At 38.2% G+C, this 23,947-nt stretch overlaps 1 protein-coding gene across 4 annotated transcripts in view; it reads left to right on the top strand.

The window, feature by feature from the left end:
• Positions 1 to 23,322, top strand: part of LOC127640673 (uncharacterized) — a 43,832-nt gene extending 20,510 nt beyond the window's left edge. The window contains exons 1-12 of one of the 4 annotated variants that reach the window (XM_052123369.1): positions 9,982 to 10,384; positions 11,764 to 11,873; positions 15,106 to 15,246; positions 15,480 to 15,622; positions 16,313 to 16,397; positions 16,678 to 16,846; positions 20,717 to 20,890; positions 20,966 to 21,016; positions 21,095 to 21,148; positions 21,233 to 21,301; positions 21,422 to 21,563; positions 21,664 to 23,322. In XM_052123369.1, the coding sequence (XP_051979329.1) occupies positions 10,318 to 10,384; positions 11,764 to 11,873; positions 15,106 to 15,246; positions 15,480 to 15,622; positions 16,313 to 16,397; positions 16,678 to 16,846; positions 20,717 to 20,890; positions 20,966 to 21,016; positions 21,095 to 21,099 (945 nt within the window). In that variant the 5' untranslated portion in view covers positions 9,982 to 10,317 and the 3' untranslated portion in view covers positions 21,100 to 21,148; positions 21,233 to 21,301; positions 21,422 to 21,563; positions 21,664 to 23,322. Of the gene's footprint in view, positions 1 to 9,981; positions 10,385 to 11,763; positions 11,874 to 15,105; positions 15,247 to 15,479; positions 15,623 to 16,312; positions 16,398 to 16,677; positions 16,847 to 20,716; positions 20,891 to 20,962; positions 21,017 to 21,094; positions 21,149 to 21,232; positions 21,302 to 21,421; positions 21,564 to 21,663 lie in introns of those variants that run through there. The other 3 variants (XM_052123368.1, XM_052123366.1, XM_052123367.1) reach the window with 3 other exon arrangements.
• Positions 23,323 to 23,947: the final 625 nt, after the last annotated feature.

Below are 23,947 nucleotides of genomic sequence, written 5' to 3'. Positions count from 1 at the left end.
AACACAAATGGCCACCAACTGACAAACAAATTTCAGCAGCTAATAACTAGACTGTGAACAGCCAATCATAATGAAATTTGGCATTCTCTTACAGGTTACCAAAATTAAGCTGTAATCAAAATATGTGAGAACTGGCTACAATGTGACACTATTATAAGCTATTTCACGTTTCACGAATAACTGCTGAACCGTATGAGCTAGAATAAAATATAGTTTTCTTTTGAATCCTACAGTGCCCCCATATCATATATTCATGCTCCAGGGTTTATTTGAATAACAGAAATTAATCTTGATAGAAAAACTTGTAGAACCCGACACAACAACAATTCAACATCCAACAGATTTTACTGAAATGTAGCCAGCACACCTCTTCTATGAGTAAAGTATCGTTGAGCTGCCTGTTAGAACAGTGTAAGGATGTAGTGAGAAGAAATGACACGATTGGGGAGATTCCAAAAAGGAATCAGACCTGACTCTATCAGATCTACTGGAATTTCAGGATTGTTTAATGACATCATACCTTTCAACAAGGCTTCAGTTTATTTACATTACAAATTGAAGGTTTCAACACACCTACTCATTCTTTATTATTACTACAGTATTTTTCCATGTGTTAGAATAACAGTAAAGTCATCAAAAGTTTAAAATAACACAAATTGTCATATGGGAATTATGTAATACCTTTAAAACATGCTTGAAATAAGTCAATATTATTTTAATTTAATGGCACTCAGTTTAATATTTTGTTAACTAGTGCAAAGACCTTTAGAAAATAATGACTATATCAAAATGCTCTTAAAACTGCTTAAACCAACCATCATTTTTCAATTAAGCAACATACATCCTGGGCTACAATAGAAGAACCAATCAAGAGGTGTCCTCTTTGTTAAGTGTTTGCTGTGCATCTCTTGAATTCACCTGCACTCCCTGCAGAATACTTTAAATCTTATGCTACCAAGGTAACACACCAAAAAAAAAAAAAAAAATAAATAAATAAAAAAATCGCTTTCCACTAATTACCGAAAACAATTTTGACCACTGTAGAAGAGGGATTTTTCTGAATTTCTCTGTGAACATCCACACTAGAAAGATATTTTCCTCCAACCAAAAAGAAGTGTTTCGAAAACGCTCTCCATAACCAAGTTCTTTGGAAAACGATGACGTGTTCTTAGGAAACAAAAATACGTTTTCACAATTTACCGTAAATGGATTACTGTGGATGTGGCCTAAGCTATGAGAACATTTTGGGCTATCTACAGATATATATATATATATATATACATATTATTTTTTAATGCCTGACATCACAATTTAAAAAACATATGGAGAAAGGAACAGTATATTTGTAATTAGCAATTCTATTTAATTACTTGTCAAATAGTTTTTTGTAAATAAACATCTCATTGTATGTTTAATTGAATATGCAGATATGATTTGAATATGGTTTAATTGTACAAGAACAGCATCATTTTTTTTCTCAATGTCCTCTATAGGAGAGATCAGGACTTTAGTGTATCTGTATGCACCTATTAGGGAGGCACTACAGGGGAATTGGGTAAAAACAATATATATTCCTATGAAATATTGGTATGTGCAAAGTTTGGTTTATGTACACTATGTCTAATGGAAATTATTTCTGAGATGCAGGCACGACTAGTTTAAACTTAATTCATACTAGTGTACATTTAAACATTTTTACTAACATCATTTTCAATATTTAATAAGAGTGTTACAGTTACGACATGTTAAAGAAAAAAACTAAAATTGATGTGTAAATGAAAAAAGGTTTTTGCTGATAGTGTGTTGACATGATCCATGGGTTCCAGGAGAGTATAAATAATCTCTTAACTGTGTAGAGGAGCTCCGAGGTTAGCACTGTCACCTCACAGCAAGAAGTCCCAGATTCGAGTCCTGGCTCAACTGGGCCTTTCTGTGTGGAGTTTGCATGTTTTTCCTGCGTTCGTGTGGGTTTCCTCCGAGTGCACCGGTTTCCCCCAAAATTCCCAAAAACATGTATGTTAAGTGAATTGGAGACACTAAATTGCCCAGGTGTGAGTGAGTGTCACCCAGCTACTGGGGGTTGCATCAGAAAGGGCATCCGGTGTAAAACCTGTGCAAAGTCAAATACTCGGATCACGGATCGTCCGCTATGGTGACCCCCAACAGGAGGCAAGTCTTACATATCTATCATATTTTATATATACAAACATAAACATACCACAAGTTTGCATGAAACTACAACTTCAGCTTCAAGGACTTTAACTTAAAAGTGTGTAATCATGTACAAACATATGTAAATGGTTAAAACATTTAATATAGTTCTAATAAAACAAAATGTTTATATTATAATATTAATAATTATTTTATGATTAATTAATATTAATTATATATACAATTTATAATTGAATACAAAAATTTAAAACAGTTAATATACTGTATATGGGCATAATACAAATTATTATGTATAACATAAGTAACACTAAATATAATAATAATAATAATAATATTTAAAATACAAAATACATTTACAATGAAAAATAGATTAAAAGTATTATTTTAATATGATATTAATTATATTATTAATTAATAATATTTAATATATGACATTTGAACATAATACAAATATTAAAATATGACATATATATATTTATACATGTGTAATGTTTAATAATACTCTAAATATAATAGTAATTAACAGTAGTTAAAATAACAATATATTAATTATGAAAAATAGATACAATATATTCTAATAATATGATATTAATGATATTAAATATTTAATCCGATTTAATACAATACAAAAAATAAGAATGATATATACTGTGCATCCGGAAAGTATTCACAGCGCTTGACTTTTTCCACATGTTATGTTATTTTTGTAATTATTTTTCGGGGTAGCCGGAGCACAAAATTCATTCACAGCGATGTTTTCTGCCGTTTTAGACAATACATATCCGATGTGGAAACTCACAGAGCACTGTTCTATAAACAATGTTCTATAAACAATGACTAACAGATTCACTTTACATCAACAACTGGCTCATATTAAACACAAAAATGAACTTTTGCCATCACCTGCTGGCTAACATATGTAATTTAAAAAAATAAAACTAACACACATGCACTGCTCTTACACTTTAGTTTAGAACAGCATGAACACAAGCGGAGTGATACACACAGTGAAGCTTCTGAGTGCTGATGCTGTCACACCATCAGTGCTCATGGAACGTCTGTATATATATATATATACACACACAGTGGGGCAAAAACGTATTTAGTCAGCCACCAATTGTGCAAGTTCTCCCACTTAAAAAGATGAGAGAGGCCTGTAATTTTCATCATAGGTACACTTCAACTATGAGAGACAAAATGAGAAAAAAGAAAATCCAGAAAATCACATTGTAGGATTTTTAATGAATTTATTTGCAAATTATGGGGGAAAATAAGTATTTGGTCACCTACAAACAAGCAAGATTTCTGGCTCTCACAGACCTGTAACAACTTCTTTAAGAGGCTCCTCTGTCCTCCACTCGTTACCTGTATTAATGGCACCTGTTTGAACTTGTTATTAGTATAAAAGACACCTGTCCACAGCCTCAAACAGTCACACTCCAAACTCCACTATGGCCAAGACCAAAGAGCTGTCAAAGGACACCAGAAACAAAATTGTAGACCTGCACTAGGCTGGGAAGACTGAATCTGCAATAGGTAATCAGCTTGGTGTGAAGAAATCAACTGTGGGGGCAATTATTAGGAAATGGAAGACATACAGCACCACTGATAATCTCCCTCGATCTGGGGCTCCACGCAAGATCTCACCCCGTGGGGTCAAAATGATCACAAGAACGGTGAGCAAAAATCCCAGAACCACACGGGGGGATCTAGTGAATGACCTGCAGAGAGCTGGGACCAAAGTAACAAAGGCTACCATCAGTAACACACTACGCCGCCAGGGACTCAAATCCTGCAGTGCCAGACGTGTCCCCCTGCTTAAGCCAGTACATGTCCAGGCCCGTCTGAAGTTTGCTAGAGAGCATTTGAATGATCCAGAAGAGGATTGGGAGAATGTCATATGGTCAGATGAAACCAAAATAGAACTTTTTGATAAAAACTCAACTCGTCGTGTTTGGAGGAGAAAGAATGCTGAGTTACATCCAAAGAACACCATACCTACTGTGAAGCATGGGGGTGGAAACATCATGCTTTGGGGCTGTTTTTCTGCAAAGGGACCACGATGACTGATCCGTGTAAAGGAAAGAATGAATGGGGCCATGTATCGTGAGTTTTTTGAGTGAAAACCTCCTTCCATCAGCAAGGGCATTGAAGATGAAACATTTACATTTACATTTACATTTATTCATTTGGCAGACGCTTTTATCCAAAGCGACTTACAAAAGAGGAAGAACATCAGCGAATCATCTTAGGGAGACAGTGGTACAAAAAGTGCCATATTACAAAGTTTCACTATCATCATAATAGTATACAAAACAGATTTAAGTGCAACAAGAAATGTAAATATATATATATTTTTTTAATTTATTTTTTTATTGACCGGTTAAGTGCTTTTGGAAAAGATGTGTTTTTAGCCGTTTTTTGAAGATAGAGAGTGAGTTAGCTTCCCGGATCGAGTTGGGAAGGTCATTCCACCACCGTGGTATGATGAAACTGAATGTCCGGGAAAGTGTTTTGGTGCCTCTTTGTTTTGGTACGACAAGGCGACGTTCCTTTGCCGACCGCAGGCTTCTGGTGGGAACGTAGCTCTGCATAAATGTTTTTAGGTATGCTGGAGCAGACCCAGTGACTGTTTTATATGCCAGCATCAGGGCCTTGAATTTAAAACGTGCATGAACCGGCAGCCAGTGGAGAGAGACAAAGAGTGGTGTAACATGTGCTCTTTTAGGTTCATTAAGACCAGACGTGCTGCTGCATTCTGGATCATTTGGAGAGGTCTAACAGCACATGCAGGAAGGCCTGCAATGAGAGCGTTACAGTAGTCCAGTCTAGTTATGACAAGGGACTGAACGAGCAGTTGTGTGGCATGTACAGAGAGGAAGGGTCTTATCTTCCTGATATTGTAGAGTGTAAATCTACAAGATCTTGCAGTTTTTGAAATGTGGTCTGTGAAATTTAGCTCATCATCAATGGTTACCCCTAGATTTCTGACTGTTTTGGAAGGCGAAACTGTAGTTGGACCTAGCTGCACGGTGATGTTGTGTTCAACAGCCGGGTTGGCTGGAAAGACAAGGAGTTCGGTCTTGGCAGGGTTAAGTTGAAGGTGGTGTTCCTTCATCCAGGCCGAGATGTCTGCCAGACAGGCAGCGATTCGAACGGTCACTGTGGTGTCGTTGGGCTGGAAAGACAAGTAGAGTTGCGTGTCATCAGCGTAGCAGTGGTAAGAGAAACCATGTGACTGGATGATGGGTCCCAGTGATGTTGTGTAGAAGAGAAGTGGCCCAAGCACTGATCCCTGAGGTACCCCAGTAAGTAACTTGTGTGGCTTGGATACTTCCCCTCTCCATGCTACCTCAAAGGACCTTTCTGAGAGATAAGAGTTGAACCAGTCAAGCACAGTTCCAGTGATACCCAGTTTAGAGAGGGTGGAGAGTAGGATCTGATGGTTGACTGTGTCAAAGGCAGCAGAAAGGTCCAGCAAAATCAGAACGGATGATCTCGATTCAGCTCTCGCCTGTCTCAGCGACTCGATGACAGACAGCAGGGCAGTCTCAGTGGAGTGTCCACTTTTGAAGCCCGACTGATTGTCATCCAGCAGCTTGTTCTGTGAGAGATAGGCGGAGATCTGATTGAAAACTGCCCTTTCAAGTGTTTTTGCCATGAATGGGATGAGAGAGACTGGTCTGTAGTGTTCTATCTGTGTGGGGTTAAGTGCAGGTTTTTTCAGCAGTGGGGTTACTCGAGCCTGCTTAAATGTAGTGGGAAAAGTGCCTGCAAGAAGGGATGTGTTAATTATGTGTGTAAGTGCCGGTAGGATGGACGGAGAGATGGCCTGGAGAAGGTGTGATGGAATGGGGTCAAGGGAACAGGTTGTGGGGTGGTTGGAGAGGAGGAGTTTAGAGACCTCAGTGTCAGTTAAAGGAGAGAACATAGGGAAAGAAGGGTTGCATACAGGAGCCAGGTGTTTGACAGGGTGTGGTGCTGTGAATGTATTGCTGATGGCTGTAACCTTATCAGTAAAAAATGTGGCGAATATATCTGCTGTCAGTGATGTGTCAGGTGGTGGAGGGGGAGGGCAGAGAAGTGTGTTAAATGTTCTAAACAAGCTACGAGTGTCTGAAACGTGGCTGGGTCTTTCAGCATGACAATGATCCCAAACACACCGCACGGGCAACAAAGTAGTGGCTTTGTAAGAAGCATTTCAAGGTCCTGGAGTGGCCTAGCCAGTCTCCAGATCTCAACCCCATAGAAAATATTTGGAGGGAGTTGAAAGTCTGTGTTGCCCAGCGACAGCCCCGAAACATCACTGCTCTAGAGGAGATCTGCATGGAGGAATGGGCCAAAATACCAGCAAAAGTGTGTGAAAACCTTGTGAAGACTTACAGAAAACGTTTGAACTCTGTCATTGCCAACAAAGGGTATATAACAAAGTATTGAGATAAACTTTTGTTATTGACCAAATACTTATTTTCCCCCATCATTTGCAAATAAATTCATTAAACATCCTACAATGTGATTTTCAGGATTTTTTGTTTTTCTCATTTTGTCTCTCATAGTTGAAGTGTACCTATGATGAAAATTACAGGCCTAATATCTAAGTCCTGACCGATTTTGATGAGCCATGTTTAGAAGGAAGGATGATTTTCCGTGAATAACATTAGTTCCTAACACAAAGCTATTGAATGTCTTCAGAAGACTTGAAATATAGGGCACAAGTCATGTGGACTACTTTTAAAGTGTTTTTTGTCTGTTTTGGGGCTTGACAGCCTCAGTTCTCATCAACTTTCACTGAATGGAAAACAGTAGCCAGGACATACTGCAGAATATCTCCTTTTTGTGTTCCATGGAAGTCAGTCAGTCATATGTTTCTGGAAATAGGTGAGGGTGAGTAAATGATGTCAGCATGTTCATTTTTGGATGAACGCGAAACAGAAACAGATTTAACAAGGTAATGATATCGCTTCAAGTTCTTTTCCAAAGGTCACTGCTTTCTCCCAAACTGACCTGGATTTATCATAAAATATTTTTTGCAATTCCAAAATCTAAGATGCGTCTCAGGAATTTTAAGGGTAATTTCCAACATACATCTCTGATGGAAAAAGAAGAGTGCACTCATGAGGCTCAGGTATGTGTGGGTTTGTAGTGTGAAGGGGGTGCCTGTGAAGATCTCCAGCTGGTATAGAAGCTCTTTTTGTTCTCGAATTATCTAGCAGCTGGACAGTCACTGAGATGCTATTTGATTTCCATTTCAGCCAAAAGTAGCCCACTTCATCCAGAACACGGTAAATCATGGTCAGGGAGAATATGGCCATGTGAGGAATTAGTCATGGAAATTGCAAAACATCACATTATGATTGGAATTTAGGACTGAGTAAAAATATTAACAATCCGATGCATATTGATTAGGGCTAGGTGTTGATACAGATTTCCAAATTCAATTTGATTCTGATTCACAAGCTCTCGATCCAATTCCAATTTTGATTCAATATCGATTCATATGGGTTTATTTAACATATAATGTCCCTTTTCTTACATATAAAAGAAATGATCTCCCAGCGAATGCTTTTAATTATACAGGGACCTTTTAACTTGGTACATTAGGAAAATATGAATTTTAATATTTATATTTTATTCCTTTATCATTTTGGTCAAATTTTGGCTTTTTAAAAATGAACAAATAAATGTATTCAATCAATAAATTAGATATTATATTTCATATATTATTTTTGTTACATTTGTATTGCTAAATTTATTTATTTGTACTATTTACAAGTATTTACATTGATTTGTCTAACAAAAAACACATTTCTATAAACAGTGCCTTTAAATGAGCACATGTTAACTAGAGAGGACTCGAATGGCTTTACCTCATCTGTGTGATGCATGATTAGATTTAAATCATTAAAAGAGACAGATCTTGACCTTGAACACATTACATGGAACAACGTTTACTCTCAACACGCTGTGTAAGGATCACACTGCTGAACACTTCATGAATAAACTACACAATTACTTCTGAGTGAAATGTAAACATTTACCAGCCAGTTGCTAAATATATTCACTTTAGTTGCATAGCATAAAATTTGGTTGCAAATGCGAGTGATTTTCTCTCAATCTAGTATATACACTCTAAAAAGTCCTGGGTTATTTCTTCAACCCATTTTCTGGGTTATTTGTGTTGGGTTAAAATTATGGGTTATTTTTTCAGATAGTAACAATTTTCTGGGTTATAGGGTTAATATTTTGACCCAATTCCTGGGTTGTTTGGGTTTCTGGGTTATTTTTCAAAGAGAAACCCATGTTCTGGGTGACCCCTCCCCTAGTTGTTCTGGAATTTTCTCAACAGCCGTTTGAAATAACCGTCACTTCGCGCTCGATCCATTTTGGCCTGTGCTTCTTCGGTGAAACTTCGTCGTGCATTAAAGGTAAGCAAGTATTTTCAGTTTTGATGTAATGTTAACTTTTCTGTGTCCATATCCCGTTGCTAAGTTAGTTTAGCACCATTTACCATGGCTTAGTTGCTACTGTACGTTGAGACTAGCATTATGTGGCAACGTTAATTTTGTGGTTGGCATGTAACTGTTAGACTCGGCTATCGCGAAAACATCTAACGTTAACTAGTTTAAAGTCTGTGTAAAGTCAAAATAACTTTTTTTGTCAACTTTATGTGTCAAAATGGTCGAAATGCTTTTTTCACATTTCTGAGAAATACATTTATGACCCATTTAACGTGTTTAGAAGAAAATGACAGCATTCACTTTACACGGCCTTTAAATTCTAGTTTTCATAACATGTGCTGCAACGTAAGTTAACGTTACTTATCTCATTGTTATAATACAACGTTAATAATATGGTAAGTACAGTGCAGCTTGTGGCGACATAACTCAGTCGTTGAGTTATGTTTAGCAGCTAACGTTAACTTACCAGCTGCGCCGTGCTGTGCTTAGCACTATTAACTTAACGTTATACATAGCTCTAACGTAACTGGCTGAAGTAAGTTAGTGAGAGTTAAAACCAGTTAACCTTTGCAAGTGGCCCAGCGCACTTAAGTGTGTTTTTGTTTAAATAGTTCAAAGTTACTATCAGATCAGATTTAATGTTATTACTGTGACAAACTAACCATCATTAAAAATATATATACGACTCAAGTTTCAGTATTTGACTATGACCATTATTGTATTCTGAGAAACTTATTGACAGTCATGTCTTAATTTGTGTCAAGTGTTATGAAATGAAAAAATGAGTCGATACCACTGATCTATATATATAACAGATATATAACAGATAGTTATATATATAGATCAGTGGTCGATACCCTTTAGAATGAATTATGAGCGTCAGCCGCTCTCATTCAGGAAAAAAAAATCCGGTTGCTGTCGTCATGACAGCGCTTGACAAAACAACGTCCCTCAGGGCTTTTAGCTCAAAAAGGTGCAGATTTGGAGAAATATTGATATATTCTCATAGGTTTACATCAGAGTTCTATAGGCATGAATACTATTTATTGAATTTTATACACAAATGCGGTGATATAATAATTATGAGCGCTGGATAACCTGATGTAACGTTACTGTGTTTTCAATTCATATAACGTAACTGTATGCAGCCCCTGAGGGCGCCCTATGCACAGTATAGTCCATATATGTAACACATGAAGAAAAGACATCATGTGACATTCCAGGAGGTTCCTGACACAAACAAAGCTAACAGAGATCACTGTAACATGCAGATAAAGACGTTGTGAAGACAATAAACATGATTGCATAGATATTTGATTTACCTGTGTTCTTCGAGTGAAGGTATTTTCATACTAATAGATTATATTTATAATTTAATTCTAATGGATATAGACTTTATCATCGTGCAAAATAATATATTGTGTGTCTGATTTTTATATCTGAAGCCAAATCAGATCACAGAAGGTGTAGGCTAATTAGTAATAATAATGCAGCAGACAAAAGAAAAGCATATTTTATGCTTTTAGTACAAAGGGTTCATGAACTGCTTCTGTTTCAGTTTGGGTATATGCCATTTCTGTGGATTTTTAAAAAAGTGGGGTTGCAGCCTAACAGGTTAAAGAAGCAGGTCAAGTCTTCGAATTGTTGCTAACCTCTATATTGATATGTTTTCTCCAGGTCATTTTAAATGGACAGCTTTGTCACTGACAAGTTAACTGAGTGGCGGCTGTCTGAGCTGATTGAGAATTTTAGAGGTGAGCATTTTACTCTTACTGCCCTTATATCATCTCTCTATAGGCCTTATTCGCAAACACCGGAAGTAGCTAACCGCGGCCATATTGTTGACTTGACATCTGTCCTGCCCCTAGCTGCACGCAGATTTGAGTTGAGGGGAGCTGTAGCCTAATGGCTTCATCTCGTCGGTATCAAGAGAAGATAAGCTTGATTGGTGTGGACCCATATCAAAATAGACCCAATAGCCTTAAGTAAAGATCCGTCCTTATTGCCATCCGTAACTTATCCGGATATTTACAACTATCTTGTTCATACTGTATCCGCATACACATAACACAGTATCATACAAGCACTAATTCCCTACCTAGTATCAATGCCAGACCTATATGTTCATAGGTAACTTAAGCTACGGTAACTACTAACTTCAAATTACTGCATGATACTGATGTCTGATCATGCCTGAAAACTCTCAGTGTAGGTGTACCCCTCCCATGGCCGAAACTGGTATTATGACACCTGTCGGGCCGTGGCTAGTAATGTAGCATGCTAATTCAGGTTGATATCTCTGCAGCACTATAACTTGTCATTTTTTTAATGACATCATCGCCCTTATTTCTTCTCATTCTTTTGATGCGTGTAGCTCATTTTTTGGATATTTTTACCTCATTTCTTACACATGGCACCTTTAAAGGGTTAGTTCACCCAAAAATGAAATTAATGTCATTAATGACTCACCCTCATGTCGTTCCAAGCCCGTAAGACCTCCTTTCATCATCGGAACAAAGTTTAAGATACTTTAGATTTAGTCCGAGAGCTTTCTGGTCCTCCATATGTACAGTATACTGTCCCTTGTCCAAAAAGGTAATAAAGACATCATCAAAGTAGTCCATGTGAAACCAGTGGGTTAGTTAGAATGTTTTGAAGCATCAAAAATACATTTTGATCCAAAAATAAGAAAAACTATGACGTTAATGAGCATTGTATGTCGTATTGTTGTCAATCTGCATTCACGACTCCGCAGTGACGCTGGTGACGTAAGACACTGCTAACGTAAGACGCTGATGACGTGATATCTGATGCGGCGTCTTACGTAGCATCTTACGTCACCAGCGTCACTGCGGAGTCGTGAATGCAGATTGACAACAATATGACAGACCAGAAAGCTCTCTAACTAAATCTAAAGTATCTTAAACTATGTTCCGAAGATGAAAGGAGGTCTTACGTGCTTGGAACGACATAAGGGTGAGTCATTAATGACATTAATTTCATATTTGGGTGAACTAACCCTTTAAAAGTGATTATTTGTTAGCTTGATAATCAAAGAGTATCTGGTGAGTGGTTCACTATTGTCTTGACTTGGCCATTAAATACTCATGTTGTCTTGTTTTCTGTCTTTCAGATGAAGACATAGATGAGGAAGCATTTCTTCTTTTAGATGAAGACACTATCAAAAATCTTGTCCCCAAAGTTGGCCCCAGGCTTAAATTCCTGAGTCTCTTCAGAGAATTTGTAAGTTACCTCCACTAGAGCGCTAAGGGCTTTCATCACCGCTGATCAACAGGCCAATGGCGTATACATGCTTTAAGTGCAAAAGGCTAATCCCTGGTGATATCAAGACTTTCTTATCACATTTACGCACAGTTCACTATGTAAATAGTTCAACAACATATTTTCAGTGTTGTGAAAGCAGTTGTAACAGAACATTTTCCTTCATTCGTTCTTATCGAAGGCACCTACATAGGGAACACGAAGAGAACCTGGCCCTGGCCCAGCCTGCCAATGTATTGCATCAGTCTGCTAATGTTTTTAATGTTGATGAAGATGATAATCAAGATCAAGTTGAAGGTGTACAAGCAGAGCAGTTAGACGATGCTTGGGATGAATTGGAGCAAGAGGGAATTACAGACAGTAGCCCTTTTTCTAGCTCATCTAAGATCCAGGTCTTCCCAGACATTTACTAACATAAACTATGTGGTTAAACACACCTCAAGTTTAATTGGTGACATTGTGAACAGACTAAAAACCAAGACAATGTCACTGTTTAGTCAGTTAGGTCATGATCAGAGCCCACAGGTAGAAGAGCTCCGACAGGAGTTTTCAGACGCAGCCGAGCCTTTCAAAGGACTGGAGACAGACTACAAACAGATAAAGTATTTCACAAACTCTGGAAACTTCATTCAGCCAGTTGAGGAAGTTTTACCAAGCGTCTCTTATGTTCAGCAGAGGGATTCAGTCACTGGCAGTGTCCGACAAGTTGCTGTGCCTGATACCTATCAGCGTATTCCGCTCAAGCCTCTTCTAGTCAAGATACTGGAACTTCCTGGCATTTTACACGCAATGATGGAATGGCAAAGGAAAAAGAGGGATTTTCTTCACGATGTGTTTGATGGTGAATTTTGTAAATCACATCCACTCTTTTCGAAAGAGGTGTCTGTGCCATTGTTGTTGTACAATGATGATTGTGAAACCGTTAATCCTCTTGGGTCCAAGACTGTAGTTCACAAGTTAGGATTTATAGATTTCATCCTGAAGAGTTTGCCACCAGATCTCCTGTCCAATTTACAGTCACACTTCCTGCTAGCAGTTTATAAATCGGACGATGCAAAGACTTACGTCATTGATGCAGTGTTGCGCCCAATCGTGGATGAATTAAAGTGTTATCACTGTTAACACCTGTGACTTTCAAGGAGTAGTGAAATTCACAGTTGTCCAGGTAGTCGGGGACAATTTGGGTTTAAATGCTATTCTTGGGTATACTGAGAGTTTCAGTGGAAACCATGTGTGTCGGCTGTGTAGAGTACACAGAGATGTCTTGAGAGTACAGACACAGGAAGATCTTGCCCTTTTGCGTGATCCCAATACTCACAGGGCAGATTTGGAGACAGACAACCCCTCTAAGACAGGCCTTAAAAGGGACAGTGCCCTAAACAGCCTGTCTTTCTACCACGTGACAGACAATGTAGCTGTGGATGTAATGCATGACATTCTGGAAGGTGTAGGGGCATACGAAGTCAAGCTTGTATTAAAATCATTAATTGAGCAAAAGCTTTGATTATGGCTTTTCTGATGTGGGAAACAAGCCATCAATAATAAGCAAGAGTGATCTCAAGAATATAGTCTGCAGCTCAGATGTGGTGCCTACTTCGTTTACTGCCTTTACTGATAGGTGACCTGATCCCCACTGATTCCAAGGAATGGGAGCTTCTCCTACTTTTACTCATGTCCATGGAGATCATCTTCTCACCATCTGTTACTCTTGCAGCAACACGCTACCTGAGAAAAATCATTGAAGACCACCACTCTCTTTTCTTGGAGCTCTATCCTCATTTACATCTGCGTCCAAAACATCATTTCATGCTCCATTATCCAAAGGTGTTTAAAAAACTCGGACCCTTGATACACCTTTGGTCAATGCGTTTTGAAGGCAAACATGGGTTCTTCAAACTTGTCAGTCATGTCACCTGCAACTTCCGAAACATCTGTAAAACAATGGCATTCAGACACCAGATTATGCAGTGCTACAGTTTCATGAGTGGGTCTTTGTTAAGTCACAACACAGAAATTGGACCTGGATCCACAACATTTTTAGCCAACCTCGAAGGCTATAAAGAGATCCAAAGTGGTCTGATAGGGCTCCCACTTTTCACAGAGCTGTACGTACCGGCCAGGGTCACGGTCAAGGGTACCACTTATAGATCAGGCATGATAGTGTTTATGTCCTATGACAAAGATGGGGACCCTCAGTTTGGGCTTATAAAAACCATTTTGGTTCTTGAGCAAATGGGCAACTTGAGAATAAAGCTTCTTGTGCAGAAGTGGGAAACACTGGGGTTTGAAAAACATCTTTTTGCGTACAGTGTGATCCCCACTAAGGATTTTTTAGCTATTGATGTGGAAGAGCTACTTGATCATCATCCATTACATGCAGTCAAGTCATACAGAGAACATGATGACACTTCTTACATCTCTCTGCGCTACAGACTTTTTTAGACTGCAGTTAAGCATGTGAACAGCCACTGCCAATGTTGACACGGCTTTGTTGACGTGAGAACACACCAACCAAATTAAGTTAGTCTTAAGTAATTCTGCCTCATTGGAAGATGATCAGTATCACCCCAATCACTCAATGAATGACAAATATTTAAACAACTTGGAGGGGACACTACTTGAACTACTGAGATTGGATAAATTGGACTAAGTAAAAGTGAGTTTTTTTTTATTTTTTTATTATATATATATATTTTTTAACTAAACACTATACACAACCCTATGACACTCACCTTGATCTATGATGCACTGGTCACTTAAAGGTGCTATCAGTAATGTCACACTTTTTTTTTTTCACATACCGCAAACATCTCACTATCCGCTAGCTGCCTGTCCCCTGAACAACACTGTACAGAAATGCGGTCTCTGCAGACAGCCACAAACGCAGAAAAAACAAACTGAGCAACAAACAGAGCATCTCGTATCACGAAACAGCCATAACCGACAAGAATGATGTGGGGTGGGGTTTGGGGGGTTATTGCGCGGATGAGGAGGAGGGAGGGTCTAGCTAGCCTCCATTTTGTTTGATAATAATTCAAACATTAACAAGAGGTTACACCAACCGGGATAGCTGATAGCGCCTTTAAGACAAGAGTGTACTGCTGACAAAGTAATATTTTTTTTATTTGTGCCTGTACACAGGTAGCCAAACCCATTGGATCTTAAAATATGACTTATATTTTATTTTCTGCAGAAGGGTTCTAATGCTCCGGCAGCTGCTGCGTCACCTCAACCTTCGACTTCTAATGAATCCAGAAACCATGATGCTGACCTCATATGCCCCCTGGAAGAATCGGCAAATCAGGTGTTGGTGTTAGAAGCAGTTCCACCACTTGTAAGTGTTTTTTTTTCTCTGTTTAAACTTTGGCACTCACAATAGCTATTGTTCTGGGTAAAGGAAAATATTTTTTTAGTACTTGTTCACCTTTTCCTTTTACTAATATTTGACTATGAAACTTCAGGTCAGGATATAAAATATTCACATTTATGTCCAAAATTGGTATCCCAGGGTTAAATTGGTAAATTGCAATGATTCACCTCAACAACTATTCTTGTCATTTATTTTAGGATATCCGACAGGTTCTTTCTGCAGTGTCCAGTGGCAGAGAAATAATAAATAATCTTCAAGACACTGGAGTCATCAATAGAAAACAAAGGATCACTCTGACACAAATTCTGGTGTCTTTTTTGATTGAGAGGTTTGGACAGAGGTATGTTAAATATAGGATACATTTGATATAACTTAAAGAGGCCCTACTATGCTCATTTCAGTGGCTTTTAGTATGGTATTGGACCTCAGTGGAGCACATATGAAAGTTTAGATCAACAAAAAACTATGTTACTATTGCATACAAGCTGGCTATGTATTCTTCCATTCTGGTTTTTTCCTGCTTTGCTCTCAGATCTAGTGCTTCGCCCCTCCCCTTAGGCTGCTGCTTCCGCTGCATGCAGCAGCCCAGGGGGAGGTGGGAGAGACGCTTCTGCTCATATTCAAGGAAGTTGTCAAACCCAGTAAATGAAAAGTACAAAAATTGGCTTGTTTACTATTAAAAATGTCGACTTCATCCATACAACAGTACGTCTTGAAACCGAAAAACTGACCCAGACAACAAAACACAAAAACATATTTATAAGTCTGAAAAACTGGAAAAGCACAATAGGTCTCCTTTAAAGCTAGGCAACAGACTTAAACGTAGGTTTTGTGTTCAGGTTCTCTGTCGATGATTGCGAAAGTATTAGGTTGAGTATTTGAAATTCAATGTCTCTGATATTTTCAGATTATCTTACTTCTGGATATATTTAAATATATGGAAATGTAAATGTATAGGCTGTACATTTGTGTGTCACTTGTTTATTTACTGAAAGTGTTTTTTTTTTTTTTTTTTTTTTTATATTTACAGGCCATCCACAAGCATAAAACAGGCCCTGGCGCTATCATTGGTGCAGACATTCCCGGCCCTGAATGATAATTCAGACAGTGGCTATGTGAGTTTTATTATCTTGGTTCATGGAAATTGATGCTGATTAAAAACTTAAAAACTTTTCTTTTTTTCTTTTTCTTACAAAGATGTGAATGTACTTAATAAGCAATGGTGTCTAATGAGATGAAGGGGTCATACAAGACAATACATTTGAATGTGTATAATTTTCTTTCATTTTGGTTTTAACCCTTGTTTCTCTTAATTGGTGTGTTATCTCTATTGCAAAACTTTGTAAAAGATTAAAAAGGTCCTTCTTGGATAATGAAAATTCTTTTTTCCCCCAGGACATATGGTACACAAAAGCCAGGAAGCTAATCAAGGATGGAGGAGTGATACACTACCCAGCCACGGGCTTCTTCGAAGAAAGACTAAGGAATGTCAGAAAGAGGTCAAACCGTGGGTCCACCCAACAAATGCCTGAAGCCAGCCAATCACGAAGGGCATACATACCAGGTGACACAGGCTCACAAAAGTATTTTATATACATTATCAATGACAGAAAATGTATGGCGTTGAAGGAGTGGAATGATTAGATTTGCATGTTTGTCTCTGTTGTTTGTTTCTTGAATTTGGCAGAAAAAGTGAAAATAGCTGACGCCACAACAACAGGCACTTTGCATTTTTTGACACTTCCCCCTTATGCGTATTGAAAACGTTGAGTAAAAGATCGTTCTTGGGATTTTAGAATCGATTTCCAGATAATTCAAATGAAGATTGTGAATAATAAGAAAAACATTTTTTTTTACCCAACCTCTAATTACGATCTTCATTTGAGCAATCGCAATATTGATTCTTAAATCCCAAGGTCGATCTTTCACTCAATGCGCAACCCTCTACTACATTGAGAGGAAATCACTCACATTTGCAACCAAATTCGACTAAAAATGTCTGTGATTAGTCACTGGCTGGTAAATGTGGAGATTTCACTCAGAAGTAATTGTGTAGTTTAGTCATGAAGTGTTCAGCAGTGAGATCCTTTAAAACTTGTTGAGAGTAAAAGTTTGTTTGACTCGTTCCGTGTAATGTGTGTCCAAAGACAAGATCCACGTAACCCATTTGTTGTTGAATACTGTCTCTTTATATAACATTTCTGTTCTTTACAGTCAGTTGTTGATCAAAAACTACAAAAAATAAACATTTAATTCTAATCATGCATCACGCAGATGAGGTAAAGCCATTCGAGTCCTCTCTAGTTAACATGTGCTCATTTAAAGGCACTGTTTACACAAATTTAGTTTTTGTTAAAGAGACAGTACCGTTTTAGCACATGTTCAACTAATAAATGTAAATACTTGTAAATAGAACAAATTATGTATGTAAATAATAAACATGTAACATAATTTAATATTTGCAATATAATTGGTGAAATACATGGATTTGTTCATTTTTCAAATGCTAAATGTGATCAATATAGTGAAAAAACAATAAAATATAATTAGTAAAATATTATGTTTTCCTAATGTACCTAGTTAGAAGGTCCCCTGTATAATTAACAGCATTATATGAGAGAGAAGTTCTTTCATATGTAAGCAAAGTGGACATTATAACTTAAATGTACCCATATCCAGTGCTGTTCAAAAGTTTGACTGAAATGTTTCTCATGATCTTAAAAATCTTTTGATCTGAAGGTGTATGCTTAAATGATTCAAATTAGTGTTGTAGACAAAAATATAATTGTGCCACCACATTTAATTATTTAATTACAAAATTAAAATGTAATTTAAAAAAAAACGTTTTTAATTTGATGACTTGGACCAAATTATAACGAAAAGCAGCCAATAAGTGTCCAACATAGATGGGAACTCCTTCAATACTGTTTAAAAATCATCTCAGTGTGATTCATCAAGAAGTTGCTTGAGAAAATGTCAAGAGTTCATGTCTGCAAATTCTAGACAAAGGGTGACTACTTTGAAGATGCTAAAATATAACACAGTTTAGTCACAACATAATGCCCATATTTTCATTTCTGTTATTCCATAGTTTAGATGACTTTAATATTATTCTAAAATGTAAAAAAAAAAAAAATTGTTAGTGACACCAAGTAACCAAATTGGCCTGGTTGCTAGGGGGGGTAGAGTCACATAGGGTTACCTCCTCGACGTGGTCGCTATAACGTGGTTCGCTCTCGGTGGGGTGGGTTGTGAGTTGTGCATGGATGCCACGGTGGGTGGCGTGAAGCCTCCATACACACTATATCTCCACGGTAACACACTCAACAAGCCACGTGACAAGATGCGCAAGTTGATGGTCTCAGATGTGGAGGCAGCTGAGATTCGTCCTCCACCACCCGGATTGAGACGAGTCACTACACCACTACGAGGACTTAGAGCACATTGGGAATTGGGAATTCCAAATTGGGAGAAAAAGGTGATAAATCTCCCACAGTAAGTGACCCTAAACTTTTGACCGGTAGTGTAAATCGATTTCGAATCAAATCAAATTCTGAATCAATCCGAGAGCTTGTGAATCGGAATCGAAACGGGAAATCTGTATCAATACCTATCCCTGTTGGAATTGTGAAATTTTTTTTTTATTTTTTTATTTTAACGATGCGCTACAGATATGTTCGGATTAGCAATAGATTTATATTTAAAAATAAAGGACTTAAATATTCGTAAGTATCACCCACACCTATCATATCGCTTCAGAAGTCATGGATTAAACCACTGGAGTTGTATGGATTACTTTTATGCTGCCTTTATGTGCTTTTATGACCTTCAAAGTTCTGGTCAACAATAACTTGCTATATGGACCTGCAGAGCTGAAATATTCTTCTAAAAATCATAATTTGTGTGCTGCAGAAGACAGTCATAAACATCTGGGATGGCATGAGGGTGAGTAAATGATGAGAGAATTTTAATTTTTTGGGATAACTATCCCTTTAAGTAAGAAACAAGAACAAATACTGCCAGTCGTTTAGAGAGATCACTATTAAGGCCATCACTCTCTCATATCTAAATAATGAACATAAGAGCAGATATCCAGACACAGGTGAACCGCACAGCTGACACTGACAACATCCATAATATCACAACTCGAGCATTACGATGCTATCATTACTGTAACCACAATGACAGTGGTGGGTTATTTCTATACACATTATTACATCAACTGTGAACATGTTCCACTGACGTTTGATAGCCAGAAAGTGTCTACATTCTCCATACTTATTTTCAACGGTATATCTGTTGTTCTAACCTTTCGAAAATCGAACCTCACTAACTTTATTGTGAAATGTTTGCTTGACATGTTGCTAGATGGTAGACTACTTTGACCATGGAGTACAGGAATGCCTACCATGATCATAGATCTTGTCCAAAAAAAATTATAAATAAAATCATAAATCGTTTAGCTGCACTTTAGTTTATGTTTGTTTGTAGTGCAGAACACGTCATGAATCCACCGCATTGCGAAATATGATTTGCAAACTTAATTTGTCTGCGATTCTATCGAAACTTGTAAGCAAACTATTCAGTACTTACCACATACTCTTTCCATTTCTGCACATACAATATTTCGTCAAGTAAATCTGCTGAAGTGGCTATGACAGCCGAGCGACAACGCGACGCAAAACACCTAGAAATCAAATAATTAATCGATCGACACACTGGGTCGAATCCTGACGTCGGAATCCTGTCGACCAATCAGAGACTTTACGCAAGCGTCCCGTCGACATAATACAAGATTTATTTACTGTTCTTTTTCTAGGTGGTTATTTTTTCGAAATTTGGGTAAATATTGAAATTACAACTTTTATGGCAGTATTAATTGTTTATTGTTGACAATAACTGAAATTTCCATTTTTGACATGACAACAAGTTCAGGGGCCTGTACCATGATGGTAGTTGAACAAACTCGTGGTTACAGGATTGGTTTTGAGTCGACAAAACCAAACCGATGCAATCAGTCTTTATTGGTACCATGACGCAGCTCATCAACTTTCTCGGTCAACTCAGGCTTTGATCCTTAAGCTATGATTACTCCACACGCGCATGCACATAAAAGAGTGACGTCGACACTGAACAACCAATCGCGTTCGATATGGATAGAGCGAGAGCTATATATTTTTCCGCGCAGGAGCAAGAGATTATTATTCAGAAATATGAAGAATATAGGAGTGTTTTTCAAGCACGCAGTAACACTGTATCTGCTGCCAAAGCAAGAGAACAATCTTGGAGGAAGATTGCTGATTGCGTTAATGCGTAGGCTAAGTTCTTGGCAGCAGATCAAAACAAAATATAAAAATATAATTCAAAGTGGTGAGTATTTACCAAAACCTTTTGTTACTTTTGTGAACATTTAATCACAAACACTTGTTTGCAGCAAACAGAAAAAAGTGTGACATAAGGAAAACTGGGGGAGGGCCACCTCCTCCAGAATACACTGTGGCGGAGGAGTTGGCACTGAGTAACAACAAGGGGCGGCCGATTATGGATGGGATTGCAAGTGCTGTACAGTCTGACCCTGGTGCTGGCTCCTCTAAGCAAGTGACACTGGGTATGTGTGTGCAATGCATTACTAATGTTTTAAAAAAAAAGTTAAATATGGCTGACTCTATGTTCTGCACAGTAGAGGGAAATACAGTGTCCCTGTTGAAGCCAGCACACAGTCTCCTGCACAGAGGTCAGTACACCAGACAGAACACAATGAACATAACCTGCTTTATAACAATTTTGATTTAAATTGGCCTTCAATTTATAGGGTGAACCAAATGATGAAGACACTCTGTCTGTGTCTTCAGAGACAGTTGCTGAGGTGAATGCACTGGGCTTTTTATTATAGCACACATTTGAATGTCATAATTAAATGACTGGCTCTTACACATCTCTTTTATTGTAGGATTTTTCACAACCTGCCCCAGAAACTGAAGCCTCTACCTCAATGGGCTTCAGAAGGAATGTGAACAAGGTAATGCTTTAAACCCTTAATTACAGTCAGTCCTATGTTTGTAGGAAGTCACGCCACTTTTTGTGATTTGATCAACCTCCAGAAAACGTGTAATGATTGTTTGTGGTGGAATTGTTTCAGGTGGAAACAGACTCAGTCAGGGCCCTTTACAAAAGGAGTCTAGAACTAGACTGTTCACTGAAGGAGCTGGACTGTGAGCTGAGGAGGCTCCAAATTAAAAAAAATAAATTGGAGATCAAACAGCTGGAAAAAACAGATCTCAGTATGTGAACTTTTTTTTTTTTTTTTTTAACCAAGTTACCCTGTATGAACACTATGAATGTTTATTAATGTCATTTTTTCTTTCTCCCTTTCCTCCCTAGCCACATGACCAATAAAACAGTTTGAGACCTATCAGCAGTGTCAGTGTGCTTTTAAGTAAAATATTGTGTTGTGATTGCATCTCTGACAGCTGCGCCAGCTGGGTGGTCAATTGTGATGGGGTCAATTTCATCAGGAAGAAGCTGGTTTTGTGGTGGTACTCGCTCCTTTCTGATAGTGGCTATATTGTGCAGAATGGCACATGCAGCCACTATCTGTGATGCCCGCTCTGGTGACACTCTTAAACGCCTAAGGCAGTTGAAACGTGCCTTTAGGATGCCAAAGGTCATCTCGATCTTGACCCTGGTTTAGCAAAAACCTCTGGCATGCATAACCTCGATCTCCTACCAACAGGCCATCAAAAAGCCCTGTCATAGAACAGAAAAGGGAAAAATTGTGTAAGCTTTTCAAATTAAAACTTTAAAGTGTACTGTACCAATTTTAACTTGCCTTCCTCAAAGCGCTGACACAAAATAGACTCACGGAAAATTCGTGAGTCATGCACTGAGCCAGGCCATTTGGCATCCAAACTTGTGATCATGCATTCATGATCACAAGTCATCTGCAGATGAAATGTACAGTAAATAATTGTCCTATCTGTTAGTTACTTATTTAAAGATTGATCTCAATGCAAATAAAAATAACTTCACATTTTTCAAATACCTGAACATTAAGGCTGTGAAAGGACTTTCTGTTCACATAATCTGCCTCATGTTCTAGCAGGGACGGACTGACAATCTGTGCGTTCGGGAAAAGTCCAGAACGGCCGTCCAACCGAGGGCCGTCCGTCGGCACAAAAAAAAGTATAATAAAGCAATATGAACAGCCAACAGTAGGGACACTAATACGATCACTTATATGCAACGTGTAAAAAAAAAAAACTGAGGAAGAAGAGTCGGCCTACTAGCCAGTTTGTGATTCGTCCCCGGCCGCAGTCAGATTTGTAATGGAAGCAGGTCAGTTTAGAAAAATGTACAGTTTTGTACATGAGCTGCAGCCAGGACGAAATGAACCCATTCGCACGTACGTACGATCACACACACACACACACACACACACACACACACACACACACACACACACACACACACACACACACACACACACACACACACACACACACACACACCAGTGTGATTAGCTGCTAATATTAAATGTGCTTTCGCGCGTTGGCTGGCGCTGAACCAGAGACGGACGCGCTCAGCGCTGTCATATCACAACTTAGTTTTCAGTGTTTTCAACCACATAATGTTTTCACGCAGTTAGACACCCCTTATGGCCCTGATGGGTGCATCTGAACAGGGAGCTGTTGATTTCTGCAAATCACACTAGGCTGCAGGTAGTACCAGAGGAGACAGATTTTTTTTTTTTAATTACCTGCTTCATGTAGTTCTACTTGAACACAGGGTCGGTTTCAGCAAATATGACAGAAAGTTAGTTTTATAAGGCCTACTACACTTTTAAATTTGCTTACATTATATTTGAATAGTTATAAGTTATAGTAGGCCTATATAGTAACTATATGTTTTATAATTACAAGTTTGTGTAATTTGAGGTTTCTGTAGCCAGTGACATTTAATTACTTGTATTTTATTTTCAATGCAGATGTGATTGTATTGTACATTTTTTGTTTTTATTTGAAGGCTGAGGCTTCATTAATAAACAACCCCAATTATTATCATCATTGGTTTTGAGATGTTACTTGCTGTGAATACCTTGTCTGATACAGTATTGTGGCATATTATCAGGACATCCTGGCTAGTGTCTGTTGCGCGGCTAGTGGCGAATGGCCGGATGATGGGCCTATTTGGGAGAAAGTCCAGGGCTGTTTTTTAGCCCCAGTCCGTCCCTGTGTTCTAGAGCTGTGGAGATTGCAACATGTGTGCAGTCTATTGCTCCTATGACTCTAGGGAATCCTATCATAGGAATTAAAAATATATATTTAAAATCATTCTTAACAGCTACTGTAGACTATTGCATTATATATTTCTAAGTATGAAATGTGCTTTTTGCAGAAGAAAAAAACGAACGTGAAAGGTTAAATTTGTTCATATGATGTCACCCAATCAAGATATCTTACCGGCAATTTTATAAAATCCCTCTTTTATGGACATGGTCGATAAATGTCCAGGGAACACAATGAAGCTATTTTATGTACCCCTGCAGAGCGAGGACCACCTTGCGAATGGTCCGACAGACCGTGTTTTCCCTAGATTCTCTGCATCACCGACCGCATACAAGTATATACCACTTGCCAAAAAACGCAACGCAATACATACCATTTGC

This window comes from Xyrauchen texanus, chromosome 49 (assembly GCF_025860055.1).
Source record: "Xyrauchen texanus isolate HMW12.3.18 chromosome 49, RBS_HiC_50CHRs, whole genome shotgun sequence".
Lineage (NCBI taxonomy): Eukaryota > Metazoa > Chordata > Actinopteri > Cypriniformes > Catostomidae > Xyrauchen > Xyrauchen texanus.
The sequence above is the reverse complement of the archived record's forward strand: the minus strand, read 5'-3'. Positions and strand labels throughout refer to the sequence as shown.